Here is a 14,436-nt window from a genome sequence, read left to right on the forward strand (position 1 = left end):
ATGGGGACAAGCTGACATCACGAGGACAGGGGATGGGTGCCGACAGCCCTGCTTCCCTTGAGCACCAAGGGAACTTCATTCTGCTCCTGGGATGTTTGAAGTGATGCTGAATGAATTTTTTTCTGAGTGGTCAGAATGAATTTTCGGACTTGGAGGAAACTCCAAGCGCCGTGTTACAACACAGAGACGCCTTTTGTTTCATCTCAACGTTGCTAAAACACGGATCGTGCTCCCCAGCTGAAAATGCAGATGCATTTCAGCTCATCTGCACCTGAGCCCTACCCCTGCCGCAGGAGCCTCATTGAACTGAGTGCAAAGAGGGTTTGTTAACAGGTTATTTTTGTTGGTTTTGTTTAAGTTTTCAAGTTCTACCCCAACTTGAAAAGCACGGAAGTGAGAAGCTGAAGCTCAGTTTGAGCAACGCGTGATTTTCCCTGCTTACTTTCTTTTTGCTGTGAGCCCAGTGAAAAACGTGTGGAAAAAGAAAATGGTTTGCTTGAACACAGAACGTATTTAGAAAAAATATTTATGTCTCCTTTTTTTTTCTTTTTTTTTTCCCCTCTGGCTACCAGCAAGCCAGAAAAAACACAAATAAATCAGCTATTTGCACAACTTGTGCTGCAAGCAGGGGGCAAGTGTGGAGGGAAGGAGCCGGTTTGTGCGCCGAACCCCCTCTATCTCTCCATCTCCATTCAACAGCTTTCAGGAGATAATTAAAAAACCGAAATAACTGGTGATGATGATAGCTACATAATGAGTGACGATGCTCGGAGTCGCAGGCTCCTACCGACCAGCTGTCTCTTGCCCATTTACACCAGCGAGGATTTAGGGCTGAGGCGAGCTAATCAGGAGACCCTCATGGGGAGAGAGGCGTGTTATTTAATTAGCTTCACAATGGACTGACTGGGAGGCACGTGGTGGCTCTAATAGAAGGAGATAGATGTCCTTTTAGCTGGGCTAATTGTTAGGAAATAGCAGAGCCTTTGTTCAGCCCCAGCATGTGGCCTGTGATCTCGCAGAGCCCAGGGGCTGCCCGCTTATAATTTTAGACAGATCTATTCAAGCCTGCTCTGTAGCGCGGGGCAGAACAAGACGGGCATTGTTGTAGAGCCAGGATCGCTGTCCAAGAAAACCACCCGAAAAACCCAAACACGTGTAGAGCGGAATATTTCTCTGTCGTTCATTCACTATCAGGCCCGGCTGCCAAGCTGAGACAATTGGGAGCGAGGAGGTTTCCAACGCACGGCGAGGGTTTTCCTCTTTGAAACACTCATATGAGAGTCCTTCACCCAAGGAGCATCTCTGCCAGCGTCGTATCTGGGTGGGCAGCTCCAGGGCTTGATTGCTGGGAGCTCCATCCCATAATTCCCCATAAACACGCGCTGCAAGCACGGTGTACGTGGGCAAATTATGCCCATCTCTGAGTGATCTCCAGAGATTTTGCTTAAGCACCTGTTGTGATTGAGGTGGGATATTTGTTTGGGTTGCAGAGCCCTTGGCTGTCATGGACGCGGTGTCTGTATGTCCTGGAGTGCTGCACACCAGGAGATGGGAATCCTGGTCTGCCCTGAGCTGTCTCCTCAACTCTCTCCATGGTTTGACCCTGTTGTTATCCTCTGTGAAGTGAACATCCTTCTGTTAAACAAGGGAGATGGAGGCACAGAAGTTTGTAAGAGGTCGTGTGGAAATATTGACCAGGAATTAAACTCCCATCTCCTGAGCTTCTCTGTCCTGGCCACAGAGTTAACCTGAGGGTCACTGCACTCCAGGGTTTGACTCCCCTGTGCTGACTGCTTCCAACCATCTGTGTGCAGGCGTGCCATTTCTCAGGCTCTGAATTGGTACCCTGGGGGCTGGCACTGCATGGCTGGTCCTTGAGAGGTGCTTTTGAGGCTCCTGGCACCTCTGTGAAAACAAAATGTAGCTGTTGCTTGATATTTCTTGAAGTTTTGGCTTTTGTTGTTGTTTCTGAAACATTGAATGAACACAGAAATATTGGTGAATAGCATCCAGCTGTCCAGATTGGCTTCGCTGGGGTATTAGTGATAATCCCATTGCTTCTCCTTTGTGATACCTCACCTGTTTCCCAGGGATGGGGATTTCAGGTACCATCCAAAATGGGTTCAGTAACCTCTGTTGCTGGAGATCAGTAAATACGAGGTGACGAGAGATGTATTCCTTAAGTCTCAGCTGTTTACTTCTGTTGCGGAGGAGACTGCCTGAGATCTGACCAGACAAGAGGTGCAACAAATGAGGTTTGATGTGCTTTAGTTGTGCATACTGCGGGTAACTGTGAGTATCACGAGTTAAACAGCAAAAACATCGGGTCTCATTTACCAAAAACTCAGTGCTGTCACTTGGGGAGGAAAGGAAAAATGTACCGAGAGCAAACAGCACTGCAGAACAGCTTACAAGGATTTTCCATCAGCCAGCTCTTCCAGCAAGGCACCGAGTGAGTGACAGCACCCCCACCAACGAAATTCAAGGCAGAATTACATCGCTCCAGCTCACATCAGCTAATCAGGTTATGAAGCAGCATGGGATCGCTGGCAAGCCAATAGCAGGAGACACTGGAAGATGCTTAAGCAGCTTGTGAGAGCGCTGATTGAGGTACCCACGGCGCTCTGACCAGCGCTGTGCTGTGGGGCTCTGTGCTGGGTTCCTGCTGCCGCGCTGGCCACAAAGATGCTTTTGTGAGCCATCTCCGCTGGGAAGCTAATGAGAGCAGGAGCCGAGGAGGCTCGGAGGCGGCTTCCTCCACTCGCACCCGGAGGGCAATCAGAGGACGTTATTGTGGCAGCGTCTGGGCTGTTTTGGGCTGAGCTGAGGATTGAATTCTGCAGCTCCGTGGCATGAACAGAAAGTTGCTTTTAGGGCAGGTGGTGCGAAGGATGGGGACCCTGCCTGACTCTGGGCATGGAGCAGCCATGGGACCCCGAGGGCTGCAGCCATCTGGGTCACAGAGAAGCCAGCGTTTCATGATGGTCGCCATCTCCTGCCCACACACATGAGATGTGAGAGCCTTCCCAGCCAGCAGTGCAGGGCACACAACACGTGCTGGTTAACGGGCTCTATTTGCATGCCGGCTGCTTTAGCCAACAGGGGGAGGCTGCTGTCACCAGGACTGCTAACCCAGCCTCTCTTTACCAGCATACAACAACTCGCTCAAATGCTTCCCAGCTATTATGGCGCTTGAAAGAATTTCTCATATAATTTTAAATTCCAGGAAAGGTATCTCCCTGGGGAAAAGTCGTGGCAGCTGCTTGCTCCTTCCTCTCATTGCAGTGGGCCACCTCCACGCCCAGAGCCACCTCCCTGCTCTTTCCTTTCTTGGAGCGGTGGCTGCTGCTCTTTCCAACAATGACCCTTTGCCATAAGCCCTTTCATGTCTCCGTTTCTCCCTGGAATTGCACAAAACTTTTTTTCTTTCTTCCTCTTTGCTCCTGATTTTTGTCTCCTGCCCTCTGGTTATTGTTTGCCTGACAAAGCATCAAACTGAGGCCCTGACCGCTCGTAGTCATTAAAAATCCCATGGTAGTTTTGGGGAAGGCTCCAATTTGGCTAATTACATTCTGCCATAAATATCCCCCTGCAGTTTTAATTGGTTATGGTGTTCTTCATTTCCTGTCCATAACAGCTGGGTGGTGTGACTGCGTTCTTACGTAGCCGCTGTGTTCACCCCAAAGCTGGCTGTGTTTTGGGGCCAGGAAAGCACCTTTGCTCAGCCAGCAGTAGAGGCTCCCAGGGCAGCAGCAAGGAGGTGGGCAAACCCAAGGAGTCTTCCCAGACACAACATCTGGAGGAGAGCCCACAGCTGCCAGTTTGCAAAGGCTCAGCAGGAGCGGATCTGGCCCTGCTAATGGAAAGGGCCGGCCCCAGCTCAGGAGAGCTTGTGTCCGCCCTGCAGAAGGGCTCTGATGTCCTCATACCTTTCCTCAGCTCTAAATGAATAATTATTATTCATTTAAACCGAGGTTAGTCAGCATCCCTGGAACAATGTGGCATTATTGCCTGTCCTTTCTTTGTTCCAAACTGTTGAAAAACAATCGGGCTGCATTGTGGAGGGAGGGCAGATGGTTATCTCCGATCGACAGCAAAATCTTTTGACTGTATTAATGGCAGGAGTGCTGTTGTCCACAGCCCAGCATCCTCCCTCGATAGGGGAGAAAATGAACAGATATTAACATTGAAGAGCAACAGAATGGAAAAGGAGGGTGAGTCTTGGATGTTGAAGAGGAAAGATTTTTCTGAAGCCTGTAAGCAGCAAATAGGAACCAGTTGCTGAGGCAAAGTCATGTTTGGCAGGTCTTGGACTACAAATGGTCACATCCCAGCTGAAGAAACTAATCAATGGATTCCTTCCATGCCTTCTGTGAACACTGAGCCATTGAGCGGCTCAGCTGGAGTTCAGAGCCAGGGCTTTCATGTTGCAGGCTCTGAAGTGAACACAAATTAAGGCAGTCGCTAGGATTGAGTCGAGTTTGAAGGAGAGATTCAGCTGCCCTGGGAGGAAATTTCTGTCCACAGCCTCTCTCTTCTTTTCTCCAACCTTCCCTCTGCTTTGAGGTTTGCTGCCCCAGTGCTGCTCTTAGAAGCACTCCTCATTGTCCTGCAAATCAAAACAGGAGTTTGAGGGAGCTCAGAGCCCCCCACAGCCATGCAGCACCAAGCTGTGGCTTCGTGTCATCAGCTCTGCAGGATCAGCACTGAGCTGGCATGCCAAGAGTGTGTGCATCTTCTCTGATAAAAAACACACAAGCTGCAAGAACAATCTTTGTTAGAGCCTTTGTACTGGCCCAGAAGAGAGGGAGCCTCAATACAGGTGTGCTGGACTTCAGCCAGTCTCTAATGCTCACAGGAGAGGCCAAGCCAAATGTATCAGCCCACGGGAGCAGGGCTAAAGCACAGACACCTGAGAGGCAGCTGATGCACTTCTCTGCTCAGCTCTTTCATCCCAGCAGCAGCTCCTCTGCTGCATCCAGGAGCATCCCCGCTCATGGGAGCCTTCTGCATGGTGTCAGCAGCTCGTCCCCATCAGCTCTCACTCATGCACGGCACCATGGCCTCGCTGTGTGCCTGCTCTTTCAGCCTGGGGATTGTGGTTTGCTGCAGGAGGCCGCACTCAGTCTGAGCACCGCGGGTTCACAAGATCTAGAGGGGGAGGAGTGGGGCCATAGGGGCCACAGGTGCTTTCTGACTGCTTCACCTTGGCCAGGAGGCTGCAGCCAGCTGTGGGGCTGCTCCCCCCACAGCAGCACACATGCGCTCTCCCAGCTTCTCCCTGCTCCCCACCGTGCATCGCAGCCAGCCTTTCTGCTCAGACTCCTCTCTACTGTTTCTTCCTTCAGTCATTACTATCCATTGTAAAAGGGCATAAACAACACCAAGGCAGGACAGGTACAAGTCTTTCATCCTGTGCAAGAGGGTGCAATAGGGACCCAGTTTTATTCTTGCAGCCATTCTCAGATACGTGTGGTTTGTTGCAGATGAGGGTGCACAGCCCTCGTGCCCTGCCTGCAGCACCCAGCACAGCTCAGAGCTTCAAAAAGCATGCAGAAATCAGGAGGCTGATTGGGTGCTGGTCACAGAGAATCACCAGTATTGGTTTTCTGTAAAAGTGAGGAACTGAACTTGTAAGTGGAGGGTGAACTGGAAATATAAATGCGAGGCACCTAGGCTGAGCTTTCAGGCACATCTCTGCCCGCCGTGCTTTGCTGGTGTTCAAACAGCCTGAGCTGTCTGCCAACAGCTGTTGTGTGAGCGAGCATCAAGCTCTGCATTTCTGGTCCCGGCACCTCACAGCTTCTTTTATTTCCAAGACATTTCTTCTATAAATACACCTTGAGTGAATGAGATAGGCAGTGCTGAAGGAGCTAGAAACACTTCTGAGCTCTAACATTTGCATCTGCAGCTGAAACACACTGGGGGATTCCTGTTGTACATGTGTGCGTGTGCCCTGCTTCATCCTGGAGTGAGCAGCCCCAGACTCACCCCTCGCCCCACTGCAGCCCCAGGGCCCAGCGTTGCTGTGTCCCTGCCAGCGTGTCACCAACTGCTGAGACTTTCTGAGATAGAGAACCACAAAAGCTGGTTGCTATTTTTTTTTTTTACACTTGTACCGGTAAATTGACATCTGTGAGTCATAATCTCCTTTCTGCTCTGCCGTTTGTGGTCTGAAGTTTTTGCTACCCAAATATAATAAAACGTTTTTTATGTGAAAACCGATATTCTTCTGTTCAGCTCACAACACGCTGGCACAGTACTCACCTTGCATCTTTCTATCCGTTCCCAAACCCTTTTGGCCTCCCACCTGCACAAATCCCACCTGACCTAGCCCTCTTTGCTGGCACACGAGCGTGCTGCACACCCCTGGCTGGCACTCAGAGTGTCGCGATCACCCTTGGGCTGCCAGGGCTCCGCGCTGCGCGCATCTCAGGGCATCGAGCAGGGAGAAAATAACGCCTCGAGATCTTTTTTCCTGCGTGGAAACGGTACTCGCGGTGCCGCAACGCGCAGCTCAAAGCCCCCCGAGGCGGCTCCGCTTCGCTCCCCGCAGCGCCGGGCCCGGGGCCGCCTCCGGGGCGGGGGCATTCGGGTCCCTCCCCGCCGCTGTCACTGCCGCCCAAGCGCCCTCCCCTCGGCTGAGCCCGGCCGGGCGGCGGCGGCGGCTGCGGCGGCGGCGGGGGGGGCGAGGCGGAGCGGAGCAGCAGAGAAGGAGCGCGGAAGGAGAAGGGAGAGAGCGAGGAAGGAAGGAGGAAGAAGAGGAGGAGGAGGAGGAAGGCGCTCTGCCGCCGCTGCCCCGGCGCAGCAGCCGCCCCCCAGCTCTCGTTCCCGGTCCCCTCGCTCCGGCCTCAGCCATGAAGGCGGCGGTGGACCTGAAACCCACTCTGACTATCATTAAGACGGAGAAGGTGGACATCGATCTCTTCCCGTCCCCCGGTGAGCCGCTCGCGTTGCGGGGAATCCCTTCTCGCTTCCTCGAGGGCGGAGGTTTGGGGGTATACGCGTCTCTGGGGGGTCCCGTGGGAAGGGCGAGGTGCGGGTGGGGGGGGCGCCTCCTGCTCTGCCCGGCGGGGTAAAGGCGAAGTTGGCTTCGGAGCGCTCTGAAGACTTCCCCTCCCTGCCCTGCACGGCGACCGCCGCACCCCGCGCTCCTCTCGCCGCCGGCAGCGCTGCGGGGCGGCACGGGGCGGGATGCGAGCCGTGGGATCGGGGCAGCTCCCGGCCGCGAGTGGGCGAGGCGGGGCCGCAGCTCGGGCCGTGGGGCGGATCCCCCCCTCCCCGTGGCCCTGCGCGGTCCGAGCGCGGCCGGGATCGGGAGTGGAGCGACTCGGCACCGCCTCTGCATCGACAGAGCCCGCGGCTCTGCTTTCCTTAGTTTGATTTTTTTCCCTCCTTGAAATGCGGGGAGGACGGGTGCTGGAGCTATCGAGGCTGGGAGCAGCGTGTCACCGTGCTAGGGGCGCTTTTTCTTTTTGCTTTTTTGTTTTATTCTCCTAGCGCTAAGTTTTGATGCCGGCTGTACAGAGCTGAGCGTTTCCCATAAGAAGGAGCGCTGCTCTCGCAACGCTGCCGAGCCGGGCGCTACTGAAGCAGGGGCTACAGGGACACAGCTCTGCCTTCTGGCTACAAGGGAGGGTTAAGCGCAATCCCACTGCTTCCTTTCTCCCCAAAATATTCCCGCTGTGCTGAAGGAGATGTTGCTGGATTTTGTGCACCGAAGGAAACCGAGTCAGAGCTGTGTGTTTCTTTGCTGTTCCACAAGTTTCTGGGAATCCCAGGCGGGGGCTCTGCACCGCCAGGTGATGGGATTTGGGATGTGGGTGGGAACCAATCAGTACTCAGTGCTCCCAATCAAGAAGGGTGTCTGAGGGCTTGCAGGGAGCCTGACGTGTTTGATCCATGGAGGACCCAGTTAGTGATCATAGCTGCTTCAGTGCTCCTAACAAAGCTGAGCCTGGCTTTCCTGTGTGGGCTCTGAAGGGCTTCCAGTTGCGATGGGGATGCTGAGGACAATTTCCAAAGCACCTAAGCAGGTTAACTGAGAGGCTTTGGTGGAGCTGAGGATCTGTTTGTTCCCATTTCCTACAGCTCTGATTGAAAGAACATTTACCCAAGGCTTGTCTGTACACTTCATGTCACGACTGCTGTCTTGTTGCTTGCAGGGGAAGCAAATGGGATGGGAACACCTGGCTCATGGGCACAGGGCTGGGAGGGTTTGTTTGTCTTCCAATCAGACCAAATATCTGTTTAAATTTAAACATCTCCTGATATGGGTGGCAGCGGGTACTGAGGCATCTCTGTAGTTCAGGTGTTTTAGAAGCGGATCAATGGAGCTGCCTTTTGCCTCAAGTGAGGACGTGTTGTTTCGTGCTGCCTTCAGTTCATTTTCTTCAATTCAAGCTCTTTTGCAGCTTATGTCAGCAAGCAATTTTTAGCGTTGACCCAAAGTTTAAACTTTGGCAGGAAGAGCGCTGAGAAACACAAACCAAAAAGGTAAAAAAGAGCTGACTCCCTGTCGGCTTCAGCTGCAGTCGCTTCTGTTTTGGTGGCTGTGCTAACACTGAGCCAGAAAGGTCAATGTTGTCAATTAGCTGGCTTAACCTTATTTCCCCTGCAACTTTTTAGAGAACGCTGAAGCTTTCTTGTGTGCTTGGGACTGATGATGAGAGAGGGAGTGCAGATGCTGCTGCCTTCTGTTTCAGGCATCCAGCGATGCCCCAAATAGGGGAGGCCACGCTTTCTCTGCTCCAATCTATTTCAGACTGCTGCCCGGGTCCTGTTTGCTCAGCCCTTGGTATCTGCTTGTGGATCCTGCCATCAAACGTGTCCCGTTGCCCTTTGAAATGGGTATAGCCTGGTTGAACTGAGCCACTCATCCCTTTACATGCCAGTAAAGCAGGTTTGCTCTACAGTGTCCTTAGGGTTAATCTTAGGCAGAGAGAGCCGTTACAGGCGCAGGTTTTCAGTTGTGCAAAGTATTTCATGTGCCAGGTGCTCGGTGCCCCGTAAAGCTGCAGAGATGCGTTGGCTGTGTGCAGCTTTCCCCTTTCTCCCCCAAAACAAAAGCCTGCTCTGAGCCACACGTGCAGCAGCCTCGGTGTGCAAAAATGGGATGGGATTTACAATGTGTCCAAAGGGTTTAAAAATAAGTCGGAAAGGATGTGAAGTTCTACAGGGTGTCCAAAGCCAAATTCCCTGCTCTTTTCAGCCAGAACTTCTGAGGGTGATGAGGTCAGGAGCCAAAGTACCCCATAGTGATCTTCTCTTTTCGTATGTAAGTTGTGCGAGAAGGGGGTGTTCATTGTAATGCTATGAAAAAGTGTATGATCACGTAGTTTTAGTTGCAAATATATATCCGATCCACCAATTTGGGTTAGCAGACTTAAATTACCAGCTTTATTATGGTGGATATTTCAAAGTTCATCCACTGGGGGAAGAACCCAAACCAGGTACAAATCAGCCTTACTGCGAACTGAACTTTGCAACGCTGCCCTCTGCAAATCGCTTTGCTTCCTCCAGTTCTGCAGAGCTCTGTTTGGTCTCTGTGGTCGGAGTTTAAAGCAGCCCTGCAGCCCTTGCTGGAAGCTGGCAGTGTGTCACTGGGACTCCCAGTGCTGAGAGAGAACTGCATTTCTTGCTAAGAAAGCTGCAGACCTGCTGCCCCGGGGCTTCCCGCAGGGCAGGGTGTGATGTGCAGGCAGAGGTGCTGAGCTTTGCACCCACTCCCCTCTTTCTTCTTTCCCCTCTGGGTGCATCTCGGTGGTGGGCATCCTGCTGCCCAGCACAGAAATAGGAGCAGGCTGTAAAATCCCAACAGGACCCATCCGTTTAAGCTCTTCCCATATGTACCCTAGGGCCAGCTGGGAGACAGGCACGTATTTCCACTGGCCTGTGTGTGGGTGGCATCCCGGGGGTGGTGTTTGATCTGGCAAGAGCCTTTCCCTCTGTTTAGTGTTTGGGATCAGCGAGGTTTCTCCTGCTGCGATTGCTGCAGGGAAGCAGACAGCTTCTGCACAGTGTGTTGGGATGCAGGATCTGCCCGCAGCACGCGGCTTCCCCTTCCCAGAGCCAGGGTTATCTCCTCTTGTCCTTTGCTTTCACTTTTAGTGCACACAAGTGAGGGAGCTCGTGTTTGAGCAAATCTGTCGGGTGTGTTCCCTCCTGTGCTGTGCCTTGCTGCAGGGAAAGGGCAAAGTGCTTTACAAGCCTGAGCATTTCTTTGTCGCAGCCTTCCGAGGAGATCCTGGAGAGCACAAATTTCCAAACACACATCGTTAATTCCCACGTTGTTTTTATGTATGTGTGCAGCAGCATCCCACCCAATGCAGTCGGTGTGGGAGCTGGTAGGAATAGGAAGGAGCACACTTGGGGATCGCTCTTCTGCAAAATGGGTTTGATGGGTTACCTCTGCACAGCACTCACACGGGGCTGGTCCTTGCGGCGGGGTCAGCTGCTGTTCTGAGCGTCTCGATGATCTCGGGGCAGCGGAGAATGCTTTGGTTGCTTTTGCCTCTGCAGCAACAGCAAAGGTGAGAGCTCCGCTTTGGCAGTGGGTTGTTCTGTGTGGGCACAAATCATCAGCCGACAGCGAGGCTCAATAAATGAGGGCTTCGGGCTCCTGCAGTATTTTCAGTGCTGATTGCCGCTGTAAGAGGTGAGAATTTCCCTTGAAAAAGAGCAATTATCTTTCTATGCACTTACAAAATGCCCATCACCGTGGTATCCAGCTAGGATGGGGGGATGATAGTTTCGTAGCAGGGAGGGGGCTGGCTGCACCTGGCTTTCACCAGCTTGTTCGGTGTCAACTTGCGTCTGCTTGAGGAACAAAGCTGTGAGAAGAGCTGGAAAGAGGGCAACCGTTCCTTCACCGCCTCCCTTGGGGATAAGCACCCTGAAGTGCATCCCTGGATAAAGTGTTTTTGACTTTGGTACAGCGAGCAGGATTTCCAAGAAAGAGGAGCAGAGCCCCATTCCTTCCACGTTTTCATCACGCCGTCCACAAAGCATGTAACAACTGTGCAATTACAGCATAGTTACACGAAGCGGCCTCTAATTTGCCATGTAATTATGGTGTGCTGTGCTTTGATGAGCCTTATAAAACGAAGGGATAACACAGTCTCATGCAGGAATAAGCTCCGGGAATAAGCAGTGCCTGTGCTCTCTGGTGGGACCCTGGCATGCTGGATTTTACCAGGATGATGGCTTTGGGGATTTCTATCTGGACTGATCCATCATGTGGCTTAACTGGGGAAGCATCAAGTCCAGGTTTAGGCTTCAAAGGTGCTGCTTTCCCTGCCCGGGGCCGGAATTCTGGGTGCACGTGAAAGAGAGCTGGGAAAGAAAGTGCATGGCAGCCTCTGGGCTCTGCAGACTCAGAGCTCCCATTTACCTCTAGCAGCCCAATCCCTGCAGTTAGACCTCGAGATGGCAGTTGGATGCTGAGGGTAAGATGGAAGAGCTGTGTTTGGGTGAGAGCAGATCCGTCTCTGGCACCTGAAGAGGATGCAGGTGTAAGAGCAGACTGTAGGGATGTAAATGTGCAGGGATGCCACGCTGAGTGACTGTCTGCAGTGTGGTGGGATCTGGGGGGAAGGAAAAAAAACCAAACCCATGTGGATTTGTCGTAGACAATTAAAGGGATTCTTTTCCTTTCAGCACCATCAGCTGGCACTGCATGGGCACATGAGCTGCCTGGAGGCAGAGAATTGCATGACTTTGGGAGACAAGTGTTACTGCTATCCTTGGAATGAATGGAAAGGATGAAGCTGCTGGCATCTCACATTCAGCTTGGGGAAAGACCTGTGCTGGGTAGGGAGGTGCAAACTGACACAACAAAATCAGGGACAATCTGCTTTGGTTGAGCTGAGAGCACAGACTGCCCATTTTCTGCACTGTGAAGTTGGGGATCCCAGCAGATATTCCCCCAGACCTCTTGCTGGCTGTGAGCTCAGGGCTTCTTTGCAGCTTGTCCAAATCGGCACAGCTCCTCTGAAGGCAGGGATGCTCTGATCCAGGGGAAAGCCTCATTGCTGCAGAAGCCAGTGGGACAGAATCTGTAGCTGATATAAATGGTGCAGCTGTCCCACAGCCAAAAATTGGCCCTGCGTCCCTTTATTTATTTTTTAACCCACGACATAGTTATACATCTGAGCTCTTTTGTTCCTCTTCCGTGACTAAGCTGCTCACTGCCTTGTGTTTCTTTTTTTCCCCTTCATTGTGTAGTTTATAATCTCCCAACTAGATACAGAAAGAAAATTTGTTTGCAGGGCTGGCCAAGAGGCTCTGGTTACACTGGCATCAGGCCATGCTTACATCTCCAGTCAAAATACTGCTGGTTTAACAATAAATATTTATTGATTCTCCTACAAGCTTCTACATTTTTCCCAGGTGCAGTGGAATTTGGGAGCGGGGGCACTGGAGCCTTGAGGAGGCTTTGCGATTTAGCTGAAGTGGCTGCGTTGGGTTTGCGTGGAATTTGCTCCTCCTGATGACAAAATTGGGAGATGGCTGCAGAGATAGCAGCCCTGCTGTGGGCTGGGTGCCTTGCAGGCTGCCTCTGTGTCCCTGGTCTGTAGTTTTGCTCTGTCTGGATCCCAGCTTCCAGGATTTGTGCCTGTGGCTGCTTCAGGCTCTGGTGGTCATTATGGGAAAATGTGCAAATCTGCAAGACGCTTTATCTGCATGAATATCTCCTTGAATCAGGGAGCGGCTGGTGTCCAGAGGGGATACAAGGTTCAATGTTGGGTCCAGAGAGATGACAAAGAAACTAAAAAATAAAAGATCAGGGTGGTTTCAGTAGTTTGACTCAGGGACTCCACCTTCACATCTAGACTGTAGAGAACCACTGGATCTGAGAGCATGTGCTTGTAACATTAGCAAACTGCAAACGTTTGCATGCAAAACCTGAGCTTCTGCAAGCTGCATGTGTTCAGACAGCAGCAAAGCTCACGGCGCTCACGTTCATAAGTGCTCAAAATTGTGCTGTTCTCCTTTTTGCATGCAGTGGGTGGCTCGGAGTAACTTTGGGCTTATTTAGCTCTGCATGGGGAGCAAACCCAGCACTCCTGTCTGAACTGTGAAATGAAACTGCACATTTGTGCGTTGTTTTCTTTCCCTCTCCTCAACTGGCAGCAGTCTGAGCCTTGGTTTGGTCTTCGGTGACCTGAGCGGCGTCAAGTCGCTGGGACGACGTCTGTCTGAGCACAACCACGCAGTGCGTTTTCCCCATCACCTCCCTGATCTTGCTGATTGTGCACAGTTTTTGGCATGCCTCGAGCTGTGGTTGCTGCCTGGTGCCCTCTGTTCTGTGCCTTTGTGCACCGCATGCCAGCTTCGCTGTGCATTTGCAAGAAGCCAGGATGTTGTGCTGTTCAGCCCTGCATCTGCTCTCCATAGAGCAATGCCTACCAGGAAAATACCATCCTGGAGCACAGTGGCTTGCACATGCATGGAATGAAGAGCAGTTTTCTATCCCAGAGAGGAAAAGGCCTTTTTTTTTTGTTGCTCCTTTTGGGAGATGTCAGGTTTTGGAGGATATTGGAGATCCTGTATGCATGCAGAGCTGCATCATGGTTTGATGGAATTTGATGGCTGCAGGTGCTGGGCAGCACGGGGATGGCTCCCTCACAGCCTTTGCTGCCTGCAGTTGCCCGTTGGCAGCTCTGTGTGGGCAGATGATGGCTGTAGAGGCCAGGGGCTGAATGGCTGCTTGGAGCTTTAGCCCTATTCCCTCTGAAGCACCTTTTCAGCTTAAGGCTGGGTGGAGGGCTTCCTTTTTGCCTGGGACGCTTGATGGAAGCATAGGGCTGACGTAGCAAGGCAGCAGCTTTCTGCAGGAAGCACTCAGCTGTGCAGCTCAGTGAGGCAGGGCTCCAGATGTTCCACTTCTCCTGTAATGATGCCAGAAGGAGTGGAAGCTTCCATCCACCTCAGGTGGATACAGACCCGATGTAATTCAACAAGTGTGTGCTGTGGGCTGAGCCCTGTGCCGTGCATGGGTTCATGAGGGATTGCTCTCTTGTAGGATGTAGCTCTGCCCATATGGGTAAGCTGGAACGGCTGAGGCCGGCTCCTCACCCCAGTGAAGCATTCGGAGCTTGTTAATGAATGAAATGCATTTTCTTCCACGGAGGGGATTTTAAATTGGCTCCACATGGATTATGTATGTTGTCGCACTTTCCCGGAGGGTGATGGCATGATTAGGAATGTGGGTTTGATGAAAGAAGCCAGACACTGAGTCAAAACTGAGCGCTCCCCCCGAACTGCTCCCCGCCTCGTGCCCCCTCTCCCCCCATCTCATTTAAAATATTTGACTCGATTCCAGGGCATTCTTCAGATGGCTGCTGGGGAGCACGAGAAGAGCAAACCAGTGGGATGTCGCTGTTCGTGCGCTGCATCACGCTCTGGGTGCTCAGTCCCAACATTTCAGGGATG

At 52.2% G+C, this 14,436-nt stretch overlaps 1 protein-coding gene across 5 annotated transcripts in view; it reads left to right on the forward strand.

The window, feature by feature from the left end:
- The window catches only part of ETS1 (ETS proto-oncogene 1, transcription factor), a 68,631-nt gene that overhangs the window by 19,081 nt on the left and 35,114 nt on the right, over positions 1-14,436 (forward strand). The window contains exon 1 of one of the 5 annotated variants that reach the window (XM_052697112.1): positions 6,666-6,939. The exons of the other annotated variants lie outside the window; for them this stretch is intronic. Coding sequence (XP_052553072.1) covers positions 6,858-6,939 — 82 coding nt within the window. The 5' untranslated portion in view covers positions 6,666-6,857. Of the gene's footprint in view, positions 1-6,665; positions 6,940-14,436 lie in introns of those variants that run through there. 5 annotated transcript variants of the gene reach the window in all.

This window comes from Tympanuchus pallidicinctus, unplaced genomic scaffold (assembly GCF_026119805.1).
Source record: "Tympanuchus pallidicinctus isolate F22 unplaced genomic scaffold, pur_lepc_1.0 scaffold30, whole genome shotgun sequence".
NCBI lineage: Eukaryota > Metazoa > Chordata > Aves > Galliformes > Phasianidae > Tympanuchus > Tympanuchus pallidicinctus.